At 43.9% G+C, this 25,376-nt stretch overlaps 1 protein-coding gene across 1 annotated transcript in view; it reads right to left on the bottom strand.

The window, feature by feature from the left end:
* The window catches only part of ZFYVE1 (zinc finger FYVE-type containing 1), a 170,943-nt gene that overhangs the window by 60,740 nt on the left and 84,827 nt on the right, over positions 1-25,376 (bottom strand). The window contains exons 3-6 of the mRNA XM_030214356.1: positions 12,055-12,269; positions 10,682-10,788; positions 5,439-5,547; positions 3,597-3,694 (exon numbers count right to left, since the gene is read on the bottom strand). Of these exons, the coding sequence (XP_030070216.1) occupies positions 3,597-3,694; positions 5,439-5,547; positions 10,682-10,788; positions 12,055-12,269 (529 nt within the window). The remainder of the gene's footprint in view (positions 1-3,596; positions 3,695-5,438; positions 5,548-10,681; positions 10,789-12,054; positions 12,270-25,376) is intronic.

Here is a 25,376-nt window from a genome sequence, read left to right on the forward strand (position 1 = left end):
GATAATATAGCAAATTACAAACATAACGAAATAGCATCATATATCATCAACCAATATCTAGTTTATGGTCCCACTCCCCCCCTCTCTCCCTCAGTCAGTGGCGTTGATTCTGGTTCTTGAGATTGTTCATATATTGACCAGATGTTCGTGAATATTTTCGTGGTGCCTTTCCTCTTAGCAGTCAATTTCGACATCTGATATAAAAAGTCTACTTTGCGAGTTATCAGTGGCAATGCTGGTGTTTCTGCTTGTTTCCAGGCTCGAGCTAAGGCTATCTTGGCCGCTACAAAATATTGAGTAGCCAATCTATGTTGTCCACTGGGAAATGAGCTGGGTCGGAAATGGAGGAGGCAGTACTCTGCCTTCTTTGGGTATGGGTGAGGCAGCACTGTATTTACCAACTTCACTACTGCCTCCCAGAACAGTTCCACTTTCGGACATGTCCACCAAATATGGTAGAACGTACCCTGGAGACCACAGCCCCGCCAACATTTTCCCGAGGTTCCCGGATATATCTTTTGCAATCTATCTGGGGTATAATGCCACCAGTACAATAACTTATGTCCGTTTTCATTGATAGATTGTGCTGGGGATGCCTTGAGTAAATATTTATAATTGCTCATCCATGTTGTTCTAGGATGCGCACATTGCAACACCCTCTCCCACTTCTTATGATAAATAGTTTGAGGGTCTGTCCTACCCAATAATGCAAGATAGATCCGGGATATACTACCTCTGCCCCCTCCCCTGCGCATTGCTAGTTCGAGGGTCGTCTCTTCTAAATCTAGTTCGTCTTGTGCTAGTCTTTTAATAAAATTACGTAAACAGCAATAATAAACAAGATCTTTCTCCGTTAATCCATATTCTTCCTGAAGTTCCTGAAAACTAATCATGTTTCCCTCCGACCATACTTGCCCTAGTGTGTATAAGCCTGCTTTTGCCCAGCTGCCAAATATCTTTTCTGATCTCCCCAATGGGAAACCCTCCGCCCACCGTATTGCTGTTCTTCGATAATATTTCCTTTCCGGGAACATATACCTTCTAATTTGCAGCCATGTTTGGAGAGGGTGTTTTAGACTAATAGGTAGTCCTTGCAGTATATATGCCAGTTCTCTCCCTGATATCCACAATATATCCTCTATCGTGTATCTGCCTATCCATGCTCTCTCCCAGTGCATCCATTTCTTTATTGCCCCTGGAGCCCACTCAGCTAGTATTCTTAATTGTGCTGCTTGGTAATATAGGTAAAAATTGGGTGCTCCCATACCCCCTCGGTCTAGTGTCTGATACATCGTGGCTCTATTAACCCGCGGAGGCCTCTTCCTCCATATATATCGGAACATTTTCTTATTTAGTTGCGAAAAAAAGGAGGCAGGGATCAGTATGGGCAGCGCTAGAAATAGGTATAATAATTTGGGGAGCAACATCATCTTGATAGCATGGATACACCCTTTCCAAGATATATTGAGGCCCTCCCATCTATCTAGTTCCTGAAAGAGTCCTGAACTTCTCTTTGACCAGGTATTTGTTCAGGCGTCTCAGGTCTAGGATGGGGCGCATCCCCCCTGTTTTCTTTTCCACAAGGAAGTACCTGGAATAGAATCCCTGCCCTTCCTGCCCGGGTGGCACGGGCTCGACCACACTGGCGCTGAGAAGGGCGGAGAGTTCCTCTGCAAGTACCTGCCTGTGATGGGAGCTGAAGGATTGGGCTCCTGGAGGCCAAATTCAGGGTGTATCCGCACCGCACTATTTGGAGAACCCACTGGTCGGAGGTTATCAGAGGCCACCTTTGGTGAAAAACTTTCAACCTCCCCCCGACCGGCAGGCCGTTCGGTACGGACACTTTGATGGCGGTTATGTTCCCATGGATCCAGTCAAAAGCCCGTCCCCGGCTTTTGCTGTGGAGGCGCAGGGGGCTGCTTAGGCGCACGCTGTTGATGGGAACAAGCGCGCTGGGAGTGTCCCTGTGCCTGAGGAGGCCTTCGGGCCGGCTGGGTGTACCTAGGCTTGTTGTAGGCGTAGGGCGCAGCCTGCCTGGCCCGGGAAAAACGTCCACCTGCTGAGGTGGATGCTGAAGGTGCCCGGTGGGAGAGCTTGTTGAGAGCGGTTTCCCGCTGGTGTAGTTGGTCCACCAACTGCTCGACCTTCTCGCCAAAGATGTTATCCCCCCGGCAAGGGACATCCGCCAGTCGTTGCTGGGTGCGGTTGTCCAGGTCAGAGGCATGCAGCCAGGACAGTCTGCGCATCACTATACCTTGGGCTGCAGCTCGAGATGCCAAATCACAGGTGTCATAGATACCCCTGGACAGGAACTTTCTGCACACCTTCAGCTGCCTGACCACCTACTGAAAGGGCCTGGACTGCTCCGGAGGGAGCTTGTCAACCAGGTCCGCCAGTTGCTTCACACTGTTCCGCATGTGAATGCTCGTGTAGAGCTGGTATGACTGGATGCGGGTCACGAGCATGGAAGATTGGTAGGACTTCCTCCCAAACGAGTCCAGAGTGCGAGACTCCCGCCCCGGGGGCACTGAGGCGGTATCCCTCGAACTCCGTGCTCTCTTGAGAGCAGAGGCACCCCCGCGGCTAAAAGACGACAAGGGGACAACTTTTTCTTTTCGTTTTTTTTTTTTTTTTACAGAAGAAGGAAGAAAAAGACGCGAACGTGTTCGTAAAAAGAGAAAAACTCGCGGCTAGGCCGCAATCCAGTTTCCGGGGCTGATAGAGAGAGAGACGGAAACACGTCTCTCTCCAGCGCAGAATCGAAAAAAACTGAGCGGGAACGGTTGCGCACGGGCGGGAAGACGGCCGTGCATGCGCGGTGGGTGTGCCCTGCGTGCGGGACCGCCTGCGGAGTTTTGTTCCGGTTGGTGGGGGCTGCCATGGACGTCAACCCAGTCGTGAGAACAAGCAGCCTGCTTGTCCTCGGAGAAACAGATGTACACAGAGTAGGTATAACTTTTCATAGGTAGAGTGTTAATTGTTATAAATCGTAATCAGTGTGTCATTTGGGGCGGCTGGTTATAGGGACACCCAAGCAATGTTATATTTGTGCAGAGAAAATATGGAGACCTGTATGGTCGAGGGGAGGGGGGGGGGGGGCGAGACCTATATGGACGAGGGGGGAGAAAGAGGGGGGAAGGGGGTGGGGTCAAGACCTGTATGGCCGAGGGGGGGAAGGAAGAGAGCCAGACTTGTACGGCCGGGGTGGGGGAGGGGGGAAGGGAGGCCAGACCTGTACGGCCCGGGGGGGGAAGGGGGGGGAGACCTGTATGGCCGGGGGGGGGGGGGGGGAAGGGGGGCGAGACCTATGTGGGCCGGAGAGGTGGCGGAGACCAGTGTGGCCGGGAGGGACAAAGATTGTTGTGGCTAGGAGGGGGGTGCTGTGAAAATTTGCTCGGATACAAAGGGTGCTGTGAACCAAATAAGTTTGGGAACCACTGTACTAGACCGTAGTGACATATCTGAGTGCAAGGAGTGCAAGAATAATCCTTTTATAAAATTAACAGCTCATGAAATTAACAATGGACACAGAGGGCAAGTGGTTATGCTTATTTTCTTTTCCTAGGATGCCCTGTAAGCCACTATACAATACTTACCCTGACCAAGCATATTTTGCAAGTCCAACCCATGGAGAATCTGAGGAAGCTGATGTTTTGGGCACCACGTTTACTTCTTTTCCACTTTCATAACAAGCCTGGAACACAAAACTCACGTTTATATATTTCAAGTTGGGTTTTTTTTTTTGCCGGGAGGGACGGGGAGGGGAGGGAGGAGCGAGGTGGAAAGAAGGAGGGAGATGGTAGTAAATGCAGCTCTATCATCAAAGGAAGAAGGCATTAAAGTCACCAACTAGAAGCAAAGATTATACACCAGCAAAGATAGACAAGAGTTTGGCAGGAGAAGCAGTACCAAAGGGGAAAGAGAATACACAAATATCTGTAATAGTAGTGTTCAAACCAGTCCTCAGGCCCCCGCCCCAGCCAGTTGGACTTTCAAAACATCCCTAATGAATATGTAAGAGATATTTGCATGCATTGGAAGTGAAGTATGTAAACATTTTATGTATTTATTTGGATTTAGCTTACACCTTTTTCAGTAGTAACTCGATGTGAGTTACATTCAGTTATACTGTGCATTTCCTTGTCCCCTGAGGGCTTACAATCTAAGTTTGTACCTGAGGCAATGGAGGCTTAAGTGACTTGTCCAAGCTCACAAGCAGCAGCAGTGAGGTTCAAACTGGGCTTCCCTGGTTACTCTTAACCACTTGGCTACTCCTCTAGTCAACTATAACGGGTATCTTAAAACACCCAACTGGCTAGAGAGGGCCAGTGGACTGGTTTGAGCCCTGCTGCCCTACATCATACATTCTCCTGATCACTTTACAGCAAAAAAAAAAAAAAAAGTTGCTGCTGGAGGGTTTTACAGCATAGATCGATGGAGCTTCATTCAAGTGCAGCCATCCACACCAGTAACATTTGCATTTATTGTTTTTTAAGGATCTTCCATTTTTCCCCTATGCACAGTACAGCACTGACACTTCTATTAGTAGTCTAAAAAATAAATATTCCCCCCTCCTAGTGATCAATTACACTGCATGATAATTGTTTTTTTATTCATGCAATCTGTCCAGCTAAATAGGTCTTGAAGGTTAGAGCCTACTCTTGCTGCAAAGTCTTCTCTCTAAAATTTATGTCTGGCTTGTTGAATTTGAAATTGCAATGCATTATCCAAAATTTTGGGATATTGCTTGTAGTTTATAGGTTTGCACTTGAGTTCTTATTATAAAGTTCCTTTTCTATTTTTTAATGAAATTTCACTGTATATGCCTTACAACACATGCACAAATGGAAATAAGAACGAACAACGCAAACAAAATCTCTCAAACAATTCTATAATTATTAGTCCACCAATAGTGGATCCAAGATTGGAAATAAAATTAAAGGGAAAATATTCCAGATAAATCAGAAATATTTCAAAAAGCAGTGTGTAAGAGTTTTCAAACTAGCCGGCGGAAGCAGATAACATTCTACTTAACAGTGCCATTGCTACTATAAAGTTTCTTTACATCCATCTTCTTTTTTTTTTTTTGCTTAAGGACATGAGAAATGTTAAATGGTGCTAGCTGTTACACAACTTCATTTTTCTGTTTACAGCACTGAGATCTATTGATTTCTCCTTATGTGTAATATAACAAACCAACAATGCCCATTCCCTTCACCACTAAGAACCTTAAAACATTCATTTCAATCAATCAATCAATCATTTTGTAGTCATGGAAGGCAGAACACCAAGTAATGAAATATGAAGAAGCTATATGAGAAGGAAGCTTAGTCATCTGCAGTAGACACACACTTCTCCATTAGCGCTAGTGCTGGTTATCACAGTCCCTTCCTTTCTGTATAGCCATATGCAGGGTCTGCCACTGATTCTCTGCTCACCTTGCACGTGAAGACTCTATTATCATACTGATGGGAGTATCTACAGCGGCTTTGAGCTTCATGAGGAAGACCTTCTTTTGAATGGTTCATGCTGTTCTTACACCCAGCCCTACAGTGCAAAAGAGAACAGTCATGACATATGCCCCTCAACAATTTATAACAGACCTAACGATTCACTTGACCTATGTGTTACAAAATGGACTCTTCCCGAAGGAGAAAGGAAACATCCTACTCACCCTCATACCCAAAGACGCAAAGAAAATTGGTAGTGAATTAACCAACTACAGGCCAGTAGCATCCTAATTTAAACGCAAAGACTTCCACATCTCAGTTGGTGCATATGGCCGCTTCTACATTTACTTGTTATTCCTGGGCGTCAGTGCTATTCTACTTTTTGTTATATAATTCTTGCATTTATTACTGTTGCACTGTGGTTTACTATCCACTATTTGAAGGGTGATACAGGGCTGGCATAACCCGGTAAGTGCGGTAAGTATGGCAGGGGGGCGCCGACCTCTGGGGGGGCGCCACAAGCCATGCTTACCGCTGTCGGGAGAGGTCCTCACGATCCTCATCTGCCCCGTCCTCAGCTTCCCACAACAGCCCTCCTTTCCTTCCTGCCGCCCTGCCTTTGAAACTTTTATTTTACCTGAAGTCACAGCGCCGGCAATGAAAGCGGCAGGCTCGGCTCCAGCCTTCCCTTTCCTTCTTTTCCCTCTCAGTGTCCCACCCTCGCGGAAAGAGGAAATTACGTCAGAGGAGGGTGGGACACTGAGAGGGAAGGGAAGGAAAGGGAAGGCTGGAGCTGAGCCTGCCACTTTCACTGTCGGCACTGTGACTTCAGGTAAAATAAAAGTTTCAAAGGCAGGGCGGCAGGAAGGAAAGGAGGGCTGTTATGGGAGAAAAGGGTGGGCAGGTGAGGGCTGGGGCTGAACTGGAACTCGGGGGCTTAAAAGGAGGGCAGGTAGGGGCTGGGGCGAGTCACTGGACATGAATGGGATGGGAGGACAGGGCAGAGGAGAATCGCTGGACATGGATGGGATGGGAGGGCAGGGCAGGGGAGAGAGGAGAAATTGCTGGCCATGGATGGGAGGGGAAGGCAGAGGAGAATTGCTGGACATGGAGGGGAGGAGAGGGCAGGGGAGGGCAGAAGAAATGCTGGATATGGATGGAGAAGAAGGCAGGGAAGAGAAAAGAGTTGCTGAACATGAAAGGATAGAGGGGAGGGCAGGAGAAATGCTGGACATGGATGGAGGGGAGGAAAGACAGAGGAGGAGATGCACATGGATGGGGGGGAAGAGAGAGGAGAAATGATGGACATGGATGGAGGGAGGAGAGAAAAAAATGCTGGACGTGGATGGAGGAGAGGGAAGAAAGATGCATGCTGAACGGAGATGACGGAAAGGGAAAAGAGGAGAAAAACTACACATGGATGGTGAAAATAGGTAAAAACTGGAAAAACTCTATACCTCCTCCAGTCAAGTCTGCGGAGGACCCAGCTTTTACCTATGGATGTAGGGCAAAAAATGAAGAAGAAAGAAGGAAAGTAAAGAAATAAATGGAAAGGAAGCCCTGGAAACAGAGTTAAGAGAACAGATAGTGAGCAGCAGAATCAGAGACTGGGACCAACATGATCAGAAAAACAAAGTCACCAGACAACAAAGGTAGAAAAAATCATTTTATTTTCATTTTAGTGTTTGGTATATGTCCAATTTGAGAATTTACATCTGCTGTCTTATTTTGCAATGTATTTCTTTCTGTTTTTCTGGTACTGTGCTGCATGCAGAGTCTAGCTTCTTAGTTCAGTTTAAAATTTGAAGAGGGGATATCTCTGCTCTACATGTGTGACTTCAAGACCAAGTGTCTGAATAGGGATCTGTTTGTTAGGTTCTGAGATTTCTGATAACATATTGTTTCAGGTTTGACAAGACTGTTCTCCCAATTCCTGGTCTGTATGCTAATTTGGTTTGAGTCATTTTGGTTACACTAGAGCTGTAACAGCTTACAGAAATTATTTCTAATGAAAAAAAAAAGTTATTTTTCTTCTCCTATACTGGTGTAATATTTTCAATGATGCCTGTTTATATGCACCATGGCCGGTAAAGGGGGTGTAGCTACTGTAGGGTGTGGCTATTGTAGGGGCAGAGCCACAATGACCCCACCCATGGGTGGGTAAGGGGTGCCGACTAATAGGCTGCAGGAGGGTGCCAGAAACCCTAGCAGCAGCCCTGGGGCAATGGCTATATTGCAAGGAAGGGGTGGGGATTATGCATATTTGTAACGGACAGTGGGATGAATTGAGGTGCCATGTCAACATGGACCAGTCCTTTTGTGGAGGATTTCAGGATTATGTATAGGTGTGGGTTGGAGGTATGGGATTAGAGTGGGGGGGGGGGGGGGGGGGTGGGGGGGGGGGGGGGGGGTGGGGGGGGGGGGAGAAAGGTCTTGCCTCAGAATAAGTGGCATGTGTCTCTCATTATTTTTTCTATTTTTTTCTCTGTTTTCTAGGAGGGGGAGGGGTGGGAGTGTGGACATTCCAATTCAAACACACCATATAGCTACTGGACTTTCGAGGTACCCAGGATGAGTAGAGACGGACATTCTCCCTGGTGTTTGGAATTTTTTTCTCTTTTTCAGATATCTTTCTGGTACTAGGAATAACTTAATAGCTTTAAATTGATATCTTGGAATGTTGGAGGCATTAGCTCTCCCATTAAAGAGAAAAAATTCTAACAGTCCTAAACAGATATCATGCATCTATAGCATTTCTGCAAGAAACACATTTAACCACCACTGAACATAATAAACTGATTAACTGGTGAGTGAGGGCATGCTATGGCTCCCCTGATTTGGGAAAAAGGGCAGGAGTGGTTATTTTGTTAAGTAAAGGGCTGGATGCCACCATACATCAAGTGCTAACGAATAGTGAGGGCAGGTATGTCATACTCTATTTAACTTTTAATAGATATACATACGTTTTTTGTAACATACACACCTCTAATGTTTATGATAAAAAAAAAATTCTATGCCCAACTTCTCCATTCTCTCCAGGAATTTGTCTTCTCCATTTCTTCCGGGGGGGGGGGGGTTGATTTTAATGGGGTGTTTGATTCCTCAATGAACAAGTCAGTGGATCCGGCTGTTGCCCAGACTGATAAAACTAAGGGTGTTCCCATGCTCTGCGATTTGCTGGACTTATTGGATGTGTGGTGAATGCTGCACCCAACTGAACGAGACTACATTCTCGAGCCCATGATTCACAAGCCAGTATTGATTATATTTTACCATCTAGTGATCTTTGAGCCCAAGTAGTGGCAGCAGAGATAGGGCCAAGTGAAATGTCAGATCACTCCATGGTGTGAAATGAATTGCGACTGCCTCGAAGCTCAAATACTTTAGTCCCCTGGAGGTTTCCACTAGAACTTTATAAAGATTCCCAATTACAAATTTTCTTAAAACAAAAGTGGGCTATGTAACCATTCCCATCTTGATACTCCAATTTTATTCTGGGAAACAGTAAAGGTGGTCTTGAGGGGAGACATTATAGCCAAACGTACATTCTATACATATTATTCCCGGAATTGTAGATTTTTCCCAAGCCCATTTAGTAGCGGTTTATGGACTTGTCCTTTAGGAAACCGTCTAACCCCCTTTTAAACTCTGCCAAGCTAACCGCCTTCACCACTTTCTCCGGCAACAAATTCCAGAGTTTAATGACGCATTGGGTGAAGAAAAATTTTCTCCGATTTGTTTTAAATTTACTACACTGTAGTTTCATCGCATGCCCCCTAGTCCTAGTATTTTTGGAAAGCGTGAACAGACGCTTCACATCCACCTGTTCCACTCCACTCATTATTTTATATACCTCTATCATGTCTCCCCTCAGCCGTCTCTTCTCCAAGCTGAAAAGCCCTAGCCTCCTTAGTCTTTCTTCATAGGGAAATCGTCCCATCCCCGCTATCATTTTAGTCACCCTTCACTGCACCTTTTCCAATTCCACTATATCTTTCTTGAGATGCGGCGACCAGAATTGAACACAATACTCAAGGTGTGGTGGCACCATGGAGCGATATAACGGCATTATAACATCCTCACACCTGTTTTCCATACCTTTCCTAATAATACCCAACATTCTATTCGCTTTCCGAGCCGCAGCAGCACACTGAGCAGAAGGTTTCAGTGTAGTATCGACGACGACACCCAGATCCCTTTCTTGGTCCGTAACTCCTAACGTGGAACCTTGCATGACGTAGCTATAATTTGGGTTCTTTTTTCCCACATGCATCACCTTGCACTTGCTCACATTAAACGTCATCTGCCATTTAGCCACCCAGTCTCGTAAGGTCCTTCTGTAATTTTTCACAATCCTGTCGTGAGTTAACGACTTTGAATAACTTTGTGTCATCAGCAAATTTAATTACCTCGCTAGTTACTCCCATCTCTAAATCATTTATAAATATATTAAAAAGCAACGGTCCTAGCACAGACCCCTGAGGAACCCCACTAACTACCCTTCTCCATTGTGAATACTCCCCATTTAACCCCACTCTCTGTTTCCTATCCTTCAACCAGTTTTTAATCCACAATAGGACTTTTCCTCCTATCCCATGACCCTCCAATTTCCTCTGTAGCCTTTCATGAGGTACCTTGTCAAACGCCTTTTGAAAATCCAGATACACGCTGAGGCTCATTTTCAAAGCACTTAGCCTTCCAAAGTTCCATAGAAACCTATGGAACTTTGGAAGGCTAAGTGCTTTGAAAATATGCCTCAATATCAACCGGCTCCCCTTTGTCCACATGTTTGTTTACTCCTTCAAAGAACTGAAGTAAATTGGTCAGGTAAGATTTCCCCACACAAAAGCTGTGCTGACCCGGTCTCAGTAATCCATGTCCTTGGCTGTGCTCTGTAATTTTGTTCACAGAAAGACCCAATGAAGAAGACTGTGTGCATCACTGCGGCTCCGGATGCACAATTTTCTGTCTGCACATTTTCTAAAGCTGCAGTAACTCACTTGTCATTAGTTTACTGCAGTAGAAGTGATTATTTTTAACCTGTGCACTGATTTTCAGCACACATTCTTAACACACAGCTTATTACATTGGCTCAAATGAGTTCAATTACTCTCCCCCACCCTTATTAAATTTGCCACTATCTCCATGAGATTAAGTTCCTTATAAGATTTAGGTATCTACAACAGAACCAACAAAGTAACAGTGCTGTATTCTGGAGGACAACCACTTACCCACAACTAAGGCAGATTGAGGAGCAGGTAAAGTATTCATCCGGGAAAAAACAACTGTGAGCCATCTGATCATCTGGGATCTCTCCACTGAAGCGGTCACTTAAAGCCTGAAAGAGAAAGAGCAAGAAATCCCAAGATCAATATTGACAAGACAACAAAGTAAAGCTGCTATTGGAAAACTTTACATTTCTGAAAAGATATTATTATACGGAAGGGCCTGCATGGAATTCATGAGTGCAATACCAAGTGGGAAAAAGAAGAAATCAGCCAAATAGACCACATAAAATATATTTAAGAAAAATGACTCCGATACTCTCTCCTATTCTTCTATATGGGCTAACTCAGCAAGAAAACAGAATGTGGAAAGGGAAATTGGCATGGTACAAGATAAACAATGTATTGAACTAGTGTTTCTTTTACTAGCAAAGAAAAATATGAGGCAATGTAACATTTACTGCATCAACTACATATTACCCAAGTCAGAAGACAAAAACATGCTGTCCTCACATATAGCCAAACGTCTTTTGACCTACAACCCTACTTACAAAGATTTTTCCACAGACATAAAATTGCATATCCAAGTCCACTCCATTTTTCAGTTCTTGCCCATGCCAAAACAAAATAGACTTTCAGAATTAAATTGTCATCTTTATCTTCTGCCATAATGGTTCAGTTGTCATGAAGTTAGATCAAATGTCTGGATAACAAACTCCCTCCCACAGTCCCAGGAATTGTAGAATTGACCCTGAATATCGCTCAACTACTGAATACATTAGTACATTGCAAGTTACATATAAAAAATAAGTTCACAGCTTATGAAGTGTAAATTATCAAACTCAAAAGTGCATTTTTATTACATGGAAACATTTTACAAAAATACAAAAACTAGGATGGTTATCAATGATTTCTCTCAACAGAGGAAAAGCAATGTCACATGATTATTATTAATTAAAAAAAATCCCACAACAAAAAGATCTTGATATGGACCCTAAATGTCAACTGATTGCAAAAAAAAAACAAAAAAAAAACAAACAGAAAACAATTCACACTAACAGGAAAGACTTCAAAATCTCCACTGCCTTATGCACTTCTCCCTGACCTTCATAACAAAATATTTGGTAAAATGAACTGCACATAAATTTAAGTTATGCCACAAGTCATGAGTAACAGATTCAAGGCTTAGTTCTCCTACCCCTATCCCCCCCCCCCCCCCCCCCCCCAACCCAGGTCAAGCATCTTGTCTCCTATACAACAGGGCAAGGAATTTCTAAGCCTGCCCCTCATGACAGATCAATATAGAATTATTCATGCCTTATTTGCATGTCAAGCACCTTAGCATGTGGCCACCACTACAAAGATTTTGAATGACTCACCTTCAGCGCTTTATAAATCACACCTGGTTGGCGAGGAGAACGTGTAGTATTGTTCTCAAGATGTTGCTCCACAGCCCGCCTCAACCCTGAAAAGTCTGTTGGTGGGTTATATGTCCGTGTTCCTTTATAATCAATAGAGCTGAAGGCTTCAGGGAAGCGGCTAAGTTTCCGGAATCTTTCTTGGATGAGTTTTTCTGGCATCTCTGAGGGGTGTTCTGTACATTTTTCACAAAAGGACAGGCACAATAAGAAACATTAATTAATAATAATTTGTAAAAGGGTGAATTGAATAGGGTAAAATTAGCCTATTCATTTAAATGGGTGGATAAGTATACATTACCTCAGGGTTAACATAACTACGAAACATTCTAATCTCTTTGTAGCAAACTACCCTCAGTTGATTCACAAGATTAAATTAGATTTGGAGAAAGGGGATTCCCTTTTTCTTTCTTTGTTTGGTAGAATTGATGCTGTAGAAATGAGTATTTCACCTAGACTTATGCACTTATTCCAAATTTTACCCAATTCACCCCCCCCCCCCCCAAAAAAAAGAAAAATGTTAATCTACTCTACAACAGTGCTTGGCCAAATATACTATAAGCTGAAATTTTTGGGACCCAAAAAAAAAGCCCCAGAATTGGAGTCTCCGCTTATAGTTAAGTCTATGCTTTCCCCCTCCTCCATGGTAGCTTCTCTCTCACTTTCCGCTCCCCCCTGCCGCCACCACGGTTACTGGTATTTTTTTTAAAGTTCCTTCCTGGCTGCTGCTACCACTGCTGCCAACAAAAGATAAGGCAAGTTGGGCTGGTATGGGGCCTTGAGCATCTGCAAATGCTTAAGGCCTCTCCGAGGTGACAGGAGCCGGAAGGACTTGAGCATGTGCAGATGCTCAAGGTCCCCACACCAGACCAGCTTGCTTTGTCTTCTGTCAGCAGTGGTGGTAGCATCAGCCAGGAAGGCGGCAAGAAATGGGTGGGAGAGCGGGCTGCGAGAGAGAACAGTCACTGAAGGGGGAGAGGGGGAGAAGTGGCAGTACTTGAATATAAGCCCCTGCAGCTTATACTCAAGTTAACAGATTTCCCCCTTTTTCTGGGGAAAAACTTAACTCAGCCTATACAGATAGGCTTATATTCAAATGTATATGGTATATTTGGAATAATAAATCTCCTTGGCTTTCTAAGAATATACTGTATCGTGGCAGAAAGAAGGAAAGTCTGGGGGTACCTAATCTTGTTCTGTATTACAGGATTACTCCTATAGCTGGTAATTCCCTTTCTCTCTCCCCCAGGGTTGGGCTCTAGTGTGTTTAGTAAATGGGGAACATTGGGACTATCTTGTTGTGGTAAGTTATTCAATGACAATATTGTTGTCTCCTTTGAATCTTTGCAACATACATATCAGCAGCCCCCTCAGGACAGATGCTCTTATCTGCAACTATTACATTTATTATCTGCCCCATTTTAGAAGAGATCTGTGAGGACTTTATAGGAACCAAATGTCTATATAGACATGTAAAGGATGGGCTGCCTATCCCCATATTTCAGAGACTTCAAAGGGAGACGGAACTAGGGACTATGAGAGGGTTTGGCTTAAAATGGAGTCTGCCCTATCTAGGGTTTTAAGGGCTGCTAATGTGCAGGAGAACAGTACTAAAGTCATGTATCTTTGGTACTTGGTTCCAGAAAGGCTTAATCAACAGCTCCCTGTGGTTCCACTACTATGATGAATGTGGTGGTCCTGTTGTAAGATTATGGTACACTTGTACAATGGAAAGATTAACAGCTGAACATAATAAGGTATTGCCTAAGTGGGAAAGGTATGTAGACCTTTCCTCAGCAAAAATCAGTAGTGGTTAAGCTTTTCTCTATTATATTTTAAGTAATGTCCCTTGTATGATATTAGTATCTGTTGAATACCTTCAGTCATGGCTAAAAGTTTGCATTCAAGTAGTATTCAACTGTACTACACTGGGTTCTTGATTACTAATATTGTTTTGGAATACTTTGGGCTATAGTATTTGTTTTGGGCTAAATATTTCCTTTTTGTAACAGTTTCAGCAATCTTTTTAATAAATCTCACTTAGAAGGTAAGAATTTGATGGGGTATTTTCATAGTTACATGTTGAATTTTGATTTCCTGCAAGAAAAGTATGCGCCACCTTACAATATTCCTACTTGTATAAATTTTTGTATAATCAAACTTTTGTTGTTTGTCAGTATATAGATAGCAGTCACAGCTAGGAATGATAAAAGAGGTTTAATGATCTTAGACAACTACATTAGCATTGTTTGATTAATTTGACTGCAACAAAGAATCAGATCCATTAAAATTTAATACAGAGTTGAGTAAAAAAAATCTATTGTGTTAAAGAAACAAACAGTATACATTATTGTATTCACCAAGTGCAACAAAAAGAAAATCTAAGGCATCTTTACAATGTCTACTTATAATATATTGTATATATTTGGTTTTGATTTGCTTCAGGTTTTCACTTGCATACAGCAGCACGGGGTACATGGGAAAGAGCTTATCCCAGAGAAACGTGCACAGATCATAATTCTGTACAAAGAAAAGATATTACTAAGAACAATTACAAAGAAGTTCAAAGTTGCTCATTCAACTGTCATAGCAATGGTCAGACAAAATGAAGAGCTGAACAGTTTTCCGTCTCTGGCATGCTCAGATTGACCAAGAGTTACAGATGTATGAATGGACAATGTGATCATAGAGGCAACTAAACATTCCCCAAGAGCATCATCAAGTGTTGTTAGAGACAGAATTACAAGTAGTCCACTAAAGAAACCAAGCAACAGGACATTATGTGAGAGATTATTTGACTTCAATCTTATCAGCCTGCTCGAAAACCGAAGTTGTCTGCCAAAAATATCAAAAATCAGCTTGCTTTCTGTCAGAAGTGCAAGCAGTGGACAGCTAATCAATGACAGTGAATTATGTTTTCAGACAAAAGTATTTTCACTAAGATTCTGTAAACACGTAAGGAGACCTTTAAATCAGAGACATAACCCAAGGTATGTTACACCCACAGTGAAACAAGCACCAAAGGTTATGGTTTGCAGTGCAGTATTAGGATCTGGTCTAACAGGGCTGTGGATTATGCCAAAGAATGCCACAATCAACAGAACTGTTTATTTGAATGTTTTGAAGGAGAAACTGCCAACTTTATGCTAATTCACAAAATAACCCATTTCCAACAGGATGGTTCATGAACAGATACAACTGATAGAACCTTGGCTGGGCAACAGCCCAGATTTAACATTATTGAAAATGTGTGAACCATGATGAAGCAGAAGTGGCCATACACAATCCAACTCTGAAGCAGACCTTAATACACTGGATCAAAGCTGTGTGGACTCAGGAGGTAACGCCAGAATTCTGCAGAAAACTGGCCAGATCAATGCCAGAAGTATGTAGATAGTTATTACGAACAAAGGAATCACTGTAAACGCTGATATCTAGCAGAAAATGTCTGCAATTACTTTAGATGCTAAATACAACAGAGACAATTTATAACTTTAATATCTGATTTGTTTCATGTTTATTTGGTTAAATATCAGTCATAAATAATAAAAACCGGTGGTGGTCACAAACTTTTGGCCATGACTGTACATATGTACAGTTTGTTGTGTTATATTCTGTATTCTTGTTCTCTCGTTCTTGGAGGCAGGGGTGAAGCTAGGGTTCCCCTCCTTTTCTTTTGTATGTTTTATCAGTTTTTATGAGGGGGGGAGGAATTAAAGGCTGCAAATATGTCTCAGGTGCATGGCTACGTCATGTGTATATAATAGCTTGTGGGACATTCTTGATATTCGTTTAATTTGCTAGCACTTGCCTGTTTTGGGATTTTAGCCTGGTTTTACTCTGGAGTCATATTTGTTCTTGTGTCTGTTTTGTTCTCAATAAACTCTCTAAACGTTAAAAAAAAAACATTCATTTTACATGTATCATTTAAGAAGGTTACTTCATTTTGTTACAGTTTTCAGAAATAGGAATCTTATCTTACTAGGGAAAGCAGAGAAAGCTGTTCATTAAGTTGTATTTAAAACTCTTCAAGTTACATTTTGCCTAAGAGAACCCACAAAGAAAAGGAGAAAACAATTTTAATTTCAATGCAATAATAGTTTATACATGCATAAGTACCCCCAAGATAAATTTAAGTTATAGAATGTCATACATGCAGTCTGTGATACGGAGATTAGTCTAGCACGCTAATCAGTCAATAATACAATATAGTATAGGGATAGTTCCTTCCTTTAATTATTTTATATACCAATACCCTAATTTATAAGAGCTGCACACTCTCCCCATGAATAATCTCAATTTGCACATGCAATTACAGTATCCCCAATCCATCAAATATAGAATTATATTCTAGCTTCATTTTGGGTCTCCAAGTGGACCCAAATATTTCTATATGGAGAGAATTATATCTGTAATAATTTCCAATCCTTTTTCTCATCTGTTAATCTACCTCATCATGTATTATGAGAACGGAATCCTTGCCATACCACAATCCTATATTTAGCAATGACTGCCAATCCTGATTACCCAGCTGTGGAACTTGACCAAGAAAAATTCTTGTTCTACTATGCATGCACACATGATTACTTAGCAGTGTCACAAAGAGATTTATGATGCGCTTTCCCTGTACTTCAAGGAAGGAATGTCAGCATGACTATGTGATGTAAGCTGACAAAGTCAACCAGGTTCTAGAATTATTTTAATCATTATGAAACTAATTTCAGACACTCTTTAAAATATAAGACTATGGTATGCCCCTCACAACTTTAAATGTCATCCTTTTCCCAAAATCTGCACACAGTAAAGTGCATGGTTTTGTTTTTTTCATACACACGTGGAAGTAGAACACACTGTACCTCATCTCTGAAGACTGGATTCCAATATGGCTTGGAAAACAAGTAAAACAGGTTATATAGGTCAATATTCAGTGTCACTGGATATACAAGTAAAACTTGTACATATAATTGTATATATCGATATACACAAACACCGAATATTAGGACTTCTACCTATAAACTACACACAGGAGCCCCACCAAATGTCCACACAATATAAGTTAGCAAGATACGGCCTCCAAAACTGAACACAATACTCCAGGTGGGGCCTCACCAACGACTTATACAGGGGCATTAAAACCTCTTTTCTTCTGCTGGTCACACCTCTTTCTATACAGCCTAGCAACCTTCTAGTTATGGCCACCGCCTTGTCACAATCCACATGTATACCCTGGAGGAAAGGAGAAACAGGGGTGATATGATACAGACGTTCAAATATTTGAAAGGTATTAATCCACAAACGAACCTTTTCCGGAGATGGGAAGGCGGTAGAACTAGAGGACATAAAATGAGATTGAAGGGGGGCAGACTCAAGAAAAATGTCAGGAAGTATTTGTGTGGGATAAACAAAGGAATCCTGTTCAGAAGGAATGGATCCTCAGAAGCTTAGCCGAGATTGGGTGGCAGAGCCAGTAGGAGGAGGCGGGGCTGGTGGTTGGGAGGCGGGGCTAGTGCTGGGCAAGACTTCTATGGTCTGTGCCTGAAAATGGCAGATACAAATCAAGGTAAGGTATATACAAAAAGTAGCACATATGAGTTTATCTTGTTGGGCAGACTGGATGGACCATGCAGGTCTTTTTCTGCCATCATCTATGTTACTATGTATAAGTTATATGTTTAGCTTAGATACCCCAGGTTATACCTGATTTTCCATGTCTGAACCAAAACACACAGTCTTAGACGTGTAGGCACTGAATAACATGTCTAGGTCAGTGGTTCCCAAACCTGGTCCTGGAAGCCCCCTAGCCAGTCAGGTTTTCAGGATATCCACAACGAATATTCATAAGTGAGATCTGCATGCACTGACTCCACTGCATGCAAATCTCTCATTAATATTCATAAATGTATAGCATAAATGTATGTGCCTCAACTTCCGGTGGAGCTGCTAGGCAAGATGGCCACAAAACACTGAACTATCAATTGTCAGCTGCTGAACAACCAGCACTCGTTACCAGACAAAATGCAGGCAGAAAATTTTTGATGTGGACTTCGTCACTTAGCAGTACAGAAAGGTGCAGCCCCCAAGAAAACAGGCCATCGGTTCTGCAATAGACTGTGCAAGAGCATATTTCCCAGGGGCATTGCAAGAAGCCCTTAACAACAAGGAAGGCATCTTCATAGTGAATATATGAAAGAGGCTCCAGCGAGACTCCTGATATATATATTTTTAAAAATATATATCATGTAAAGCCTGAATTACCTTTGAGAGCTTGGTCATCTTAAACAAGTATCCTGCAAACTTGTCACTGCATGGTCTCACCACAGCGTATCTTTCCAGTCCTTAAAGTGGGGCAGAGTGTAGCCAGAATTGCAGGAACCTACACGGTGGACCTTTTACATTGACTGTGTTAACCAGGGGAGAGTTTTCAATATTTATTACCTCTCTATTACATAGATATTTGCTAACTTGGACAACAAGAAGTTTTGAATATGCTCTGGAAGTAATCGAACTGGAGGACTGCTGAATTTTAACTGTATGAGGGCATCCCATTCCCCAACTTATTTTTTTTTTTTAATTATTTTAAATTACACAATCACATCACCAACGAATGCAACTAAAAAAATTAGGCAAAATATACAAAAGCGTAAAATATCAGGAAAATATATTCAAACACTACGTCCACTACAAAAAATAACAGGAGCAAGATATAAAGAAAGGAAATACCTATATCAAGAGGAAATGTAAAAAAAATAAAAAATAAAAAAATAAGGCTGCAGCCAGTTATAACAGTACACCCTAATCATCTATAGGAAGCCATGTCTGTACTTTCAATTCTTCCTTGGAAACCACAAATTCTAATAATTTGGGGGGTAATTTTGATAAGGCAAAGACAAGGAAAAACAAAGCAACAAAATCATACCCAGGGCCTGCACCCTAGGGTGCAGAGCCAAAAATTCTTGGTGTCGTCTCTGGTTATTTCTCAAAAGATCAGGAAAATTCTTCTCTTGGAACCCATAAATTCACAATAAATATATAAAAAATATAATTGTAGAATTGTGTACCTGTCAGGTTCTAATGCAAAATTCCCCAAAAATATCGACCAAAGATGATGATTCCACAAAGTTGGTTAAATTTGCCTCCTGTAGACCAGACCCACCTTTACTGCCTGGCAAAGCCAGGTATTGAGCTCTCACTAAGGGTGGCAAAGTTTCAGATGAAAATTTAAGCACTTCTCTGAAGTACATCTTGGCCATATCAATATCAACAGGAACAATTAAGGGCAACTTTGGAAAAACTCAAATCTCAGAGTTTTTTCTCAAACCATTTGCATAAGAACATAAGAGTAGCCATACTGGGTCAGACCAATGGGCCATCTAGCCCAGTATCCTGTTTCCAACAGTGGCCAAACCAGGTCACAAGTACCTGGCAGAAACGCAAATTGTGGCAACACTCCATGCTACCAATTCCAGGGCAAGCAGCTGCTTCCCCTTGTCTGTCTCAATAGTAGACTATGGACTTTCTTTCCAGGAACTTGTCCAAACATTTTTTAAAACAAGAAACGCTAACTGCTGTTACTACATCCTCTGGCAAAGAGTTCCAGAGCTTATCTATTTCTTGAGTGAAAAAATACTTCCTCCTATTTGTTTTAAAAGTATTTCCATTTAACTTCCTTGAGTGTCCCCTAGTCTTTGTACTCTTTGAACAACTAAAAAACAATTTTATTGATGACAAACAGAATAGATACAACCATCAGCTAGGAACACAGAAAGTTAAGTAAAAAATGAGCACATGTGAACAGTAGTATGGTATCTGTCATTAAACTTTAGACAATCCATATCTCCTTACCCATCGCCCAACCCTTCCCTAACTCTTCAAGAAGGTAAGATAATAAGGTAATAAGGAATGAAAAAACATACAGTAGATATTAAGTATGTGTTATTGATGCACAAACCGAAAGGGTGTACTCTTACCCCTTCCAGCAGTGCCTTAAAGACTCAGAAACACACAAACACACAAAAAAAGCTCTCATCCAGGCATGTGCGGTATGGGAAGGAGCTTCCATAACACCCCCCCCCCCCATGAAAACAAAGGTAGAAAAAAAAAAGAAGAGAACACAGAAGAAAGGTTCTCTCTCCTTCTCCCCCTTATATCCATCCTCTCACCTCCTCCCCCCCTCTTCTCTCGCCTTCTCCCCTCTCTTAAAACGTATTTAAAATCAAACTTCTAGCCTTGTGTGGGAAAGACTGAATATATAATCCCATATCACCAGAAACATTTTTTTCTGTTTAGGGGTATGTTTGGTTGTCTCTGCTCCAGTAACATCAATGCACACCTGCGGTTTCTCCAGGCCCAGAAACAGGGTGTCGTTTAGAGGTCTGCATGGGAATGGGGTTTGCGGGGATCCCGCAGAATCCGCGGGAATCCCCTCCGGGTCAGCAGGAGTGCCAGGGGGACGGAAATAAACATGCGGGATTCCCGTGGGGATGGAGGATGTTCTGGCGGGATTCCCGTGAGGACGCACGCACATACCTTTGTTTTAGTGGTCGGAAACCAAGCTCTCCTCCAATACGAAAAGAAGGGTGCCCTCAATTGCCCCGTCGCAGGGACGGACAAATACCAAAGGGGTTGTCGGGCAGAGCAAAGGCATGGATGTCCTTCTCGGAGAAACGTCCATTTTGGGCGTCCTTTGCTCCATCGCAGGGACGGCCAAATTTCAAGGGGGTGTTGGAGGCATAGCGAAGGTGGAACTTGAGCGCCTAACACTTAGACATCCTTCATCCATAATCTAAAAAAAAAAAAAAAAAAAAAAGGACATCCCTGACAAGCACTTGCACATTTTCACCCGGGTCTCTCTATGTCTCAACTGAAGTTCAACACGTGCAGGAGATTTGCTCAAGTTGTATGTAATGAGCCTTCCAGGCACTGCCAGACCTCGGTATCCACAGAAGAGAACTGCACAGAGGTGAGCTCAGCTGACTACTTTTATTTTTTATATGTGTATAGGCAGTTTATTTCTCTCATGATGGGAACTGGCTGTTTGTGAGCTGTTTTACTGCAGCTAAAGCATTAGCATACCCACTTGTTTCTTTTGTTGAGGGCATTGTGCTGTTTGGGTGACCAATAATTCTATTTTAGTGTCGAAAAAACTTCAGTTTGTTTTATGTATTTATTGCTCTTTTTCTAAGATTCAGTATATTAATGAGTGAAGAAATATTTTCTCTGATTCGTTGTAAATGTATTACTCTGCATTGTGTGTCCCCTGTCCACTCCACTCAGTACTTTATACTTCCTTTTTTTATGGGGACAGGTGGGGATAGAGCAGATCACTCACAGGGACGGGTTAGATTCTGGTGGGGATGAGCGGGGACGGGTTTGATTCCGGCGGGGACGGATTTGATTCCGGCGGGGACAGGCAGCGATGGGTCGCATTTCTGTCCCCGTGCAACTCTCTAGTGTCGCTTCACCTATCCATACCCCTAAAATAATTCACTTACCTGGGGCTACTGCCTTAGAAAAGAAAAACATGATGACAATTAGAAATATGAAATGGGAAAATTAGGTTCTTACCTTGGTAATTTTCTTTCCTTTAGTAATAGCAGATGAATCCATTACAAGTGGGTTGTGTCCATCAACCAGAAGGGGGAGATAGAGAGCACTGAAAAACCATAGTGCCTCATGGCCAGCTAGCTCCATCTGCCTCTTCAGTATTTGAAACTTCCAAAGCAGTTTGACACCGCAAAGCATAATAACATGAACTTTCCTCACAGCGGATGAACGCCCCAGAACAGGAGCAACAATTCCAAGGAGGGACGAACTCAACCTACTGTAACAGAACAGAAATCCTGAAGACTGTTTTCCAACTTCTCCCAATGAGGGAACATATCTACAGGAAAAACTGAACATAAAATTAACAGTCACATAATGAACCACTGAGGGAGGGCTCATGGATTCATCTGCTATGACTAAAGGAAAGAAAATTACCAAGATAAGAACCTAATTTTCCCTTCCTTGTCATCAAGCAGATGAATCCATTACGAGTGGGATGTATCAAAGCAATCCCTAGATAGGGTGGGAACAAGCCACACCACGCGCCAGCACTTGTGCTCCAAAATGCGTGTCTCTCCTGGCAGCCACATCCAGCCTGTAATGTCGAGCAAAAGAGAGCTTAGAAGCCCACGTCGCTGCACTGCTATCTCTTGAAGAGAGAGTGCTCCAGTTTCAGCCCAGGAAAAGTAAATTGCTTTTGTGGAATGTGCCTTAAAGGCTTCAGGCGGAGGCCGGCCAGACAGCAAATATGCTGAAAAAATAGCTTCTTGAGCCAACGGGCTATAGTGGCCTTAGACCCTGGAGACCCTCTGCGCGGACCTGACAACAAAAGGATGGTCAGAGGTCCTGAAGGCATTTGACTTGCGCAGATATTGCAACAGAGCCCTTCGCACATCCAGAAGGTGCAACTGCTCAAATGATTCTGGAAATTCCTCTTTAGAAAAGGAAGGCAGGAAAATAGGCTGGTTTAGGTGAAACGCTGAAACCACCTTAGGCATGAAGGAAGGCACCGTACATACCATAAACTCCGGACTCTGAGAATTGCAGAAATGGGTCTTGACAGGACAGTGCCTGGAGCTCAGATACCCATTTCGCCGATGTAACTGGCCAGCAAAAAGACCGTTTTTAAGGTCACATCCTTCTCCGAAGCTCGCCTAAGCGGCTCAAAGGGTGAACACTGAAGGGCCTTTAAAACTAACCCCAGGTTCCAGGCCAGACAGGGAGTCCGCACGGGAGGACGGAGCCAAAGCACCCCTCTGAGAAACAGTGCCATATCCGGGCAACCAGCCAGAGAGAGGCCAGCGACCTTCCCTTAAAAACATGCTAAGGCTGCCACTTGAACACGCAGGGAATTATAGGCCAAGCCTTTTTGTAAACCATCCTGCAAAAAGTCAAGTATCGGCGAGACAGAAGCCTGCATGGGTGTGATCGCTTTAGAAGCACACCGAGCCTCAAATTGGCACCAAATCCTGGCATAAAGCACGGAAGTGGAACGCTTGCGGGCCTGTAGGAGAGTGGAAATGACTTTACTGGAATAACTCGTCTCTCAATTGCGCCCTCTCAATAGCCATGCCATAAGACCAAAGCGGCAGGCGTCCTCCATGGTTACCAGTCCCTGTGACAACAGATTCGGTACCAGAGGTACCGGCCAGGGAGCCTTTACCAGCATCCGCCGGAGGTCCGCATACCACGGCCTCCTGGGCCAATCCAAGGCAATGAGAACCACCTCTCCTGATGTAGCCGAATCTGCAGGAGAACTCGCCCTATCAAGAGCCACAGAGGGAACACATACAGGAGGCCAAGAGGCCAGGGTTGAGCCAAGGCATCCAAACCCGCCAAGCGAGGATCTCTCCGTCTGCTGTAAAAGCACAGGACTTTGGCATTTGCACTTGAGGCCATAAGATCCGCTACGGGCGTCCCCCATTTGGGACAGATCTGCAGGAATACTTCGTCTGCAAGTTCCCACTCCACTGGGTCGATTTGATTCCTGCTTATATAATCGACTTGCACATTGCTCTGACCTACAATGTGAGCTGCTGACAGAAACTGCAGAAGTAGCTCGGCCCAGTGGCATATCTGAGCGGCCTCTGCGGCCAGTGTTTGACACTGAGTGCCGCCTTGTCGATATATGTAGGCCACTGCTGTTGTGTTGTCTGACAGAACTCTGACAGCCAATCCTTCCAGGGTCAATTGAAAGGCCAGAAGCGCCTGAAATATCGCTTTCAACTCCAAGCGACTGATGGACCACGCCGACTCCTCGGGTGTCCAGAGACCCTGGGCATGCCTTCCCCGGCAATGTGCACCTCAGCCCTTCAGGCTGGCATCTGTTACCACCAGGCAACAATCGGGGAGCGATGGCGGCATTCCTCATTGCAACATGCTGTCTGAGAGCCACCACTCCATACTGAGCTGGGCCGCAGGTAGCCACGTGAGTCTGCATTGATAATCCTGAGATACTGGAGACCATCGTTGAAGAAGGGAACACTGCAGAGGTCTCAGGTGCACTCTCGCCCATGGCACCACTTCTAAGGTGGCCGTCATCGACCCCAACAGCTGGACTATGTCCCAAGCTCGCGGGCGAGGCATCCTCTGGAGCAGACGGACCTGGTTCTGAAGCTTGCACCGCCTTTGCTCGGGTACGTATGCATACCCCGAGGCTGTGTCGAAACGGACCCCCAAATATTCTAGAGATTGAGAGGGGGTCAGGTGACTTTTGGCTAAATTGACGATCCAGCCCAGAGATTGCAGTACTGAGACCACTCTGGCTGTAACACGATGACTCTCTTCTGCCAAGTCCGCTCTGATGAGCCAGTCGTCTAGGTACGGGTGAACCCTGATACCCTCTCCCCTGAGAAAGGCAGCTACTACCACCATTACCTTTGAAAAGGTTCAGGGAGCTGTGGCAAGGCCAAAAGGCAAGGCCCAAAACTGGAAATGTTTTCCCATCACCGTAAAATACAGAAACCTCTGGTGCGGGGGCCAAATCGGTATGTGCAAGTAAGCTTCTTTCAGGTCCAGAGACGTGAGAAACTCTCCTGGCTGTACTGCTGCAAAAACATAGTGCAGGGTTTCCGTGTGAAAATGCCGCACTCCCAGAGACTTGTTGACTTCTTTTAAGTCTAGGATTGGCCAAAAAAAACACAAAGTAAATGGTGTAACGGCCAGAGCCGAGTTCAACGGGAGGCACCAGGCACACCGCCCATAGGTGAATCAAGCCTTGTAAGGTCTCTTCTACTGCCGCTCGTTTGGCGGCAGAACCGCATCGGGACTCCACAAACACGTCTCATATCGGGGCATTGAATTCCATGCTGTAGCCATCTCTGATCAGGTCCAAGACCCACTGATCTGAGGAAATCTTGGCCCACTCCTCGTGAAAAAGGTAAAGTCGTCCTCCTATAACAGGGAGCGAGGAGAGGGCCGGCGCACCATCATTGAGAGGGTCGCCCTTGAACTCCAGGCCTTGAGCCAGCTGCTGCGGAACGCTTGTCTGAGGGAAAGGAGTTCCTCTGCTGAAAACGGGCACGAGAAGTGAACCCAGCAGAACGCCCTGGGCGGTACCTTCGAGCTTCTCTGAAGCAAGGTCTGTAAGAGGAGGGAACCACCTGACCCTTGGAGGAAGGCCGCGGCCTGTCCTCGGGTAAGCGCTGGGGTGTAGCATCCCCCAAGCCTTTAACAATGTTCTCCAACTCCTCACCAAATGGGAGAAGGCCTCGAAAGGGCAACTTCACCAACCTTTGCTT

Source organism: Microcaecilia unicolor, chromosome 9 (genome assembly GCF_901765095.1).
Source record: "Microcaecilia unicolor chromosome 9, aMicUni1.1, whole genome shotgun sequence".
NCBI lineage: Eukaryota > Metazoa > Chordata > Amphibia > Gymnophiona > Siphonopidae > Microcaecilia > Microcaecilia unicolor.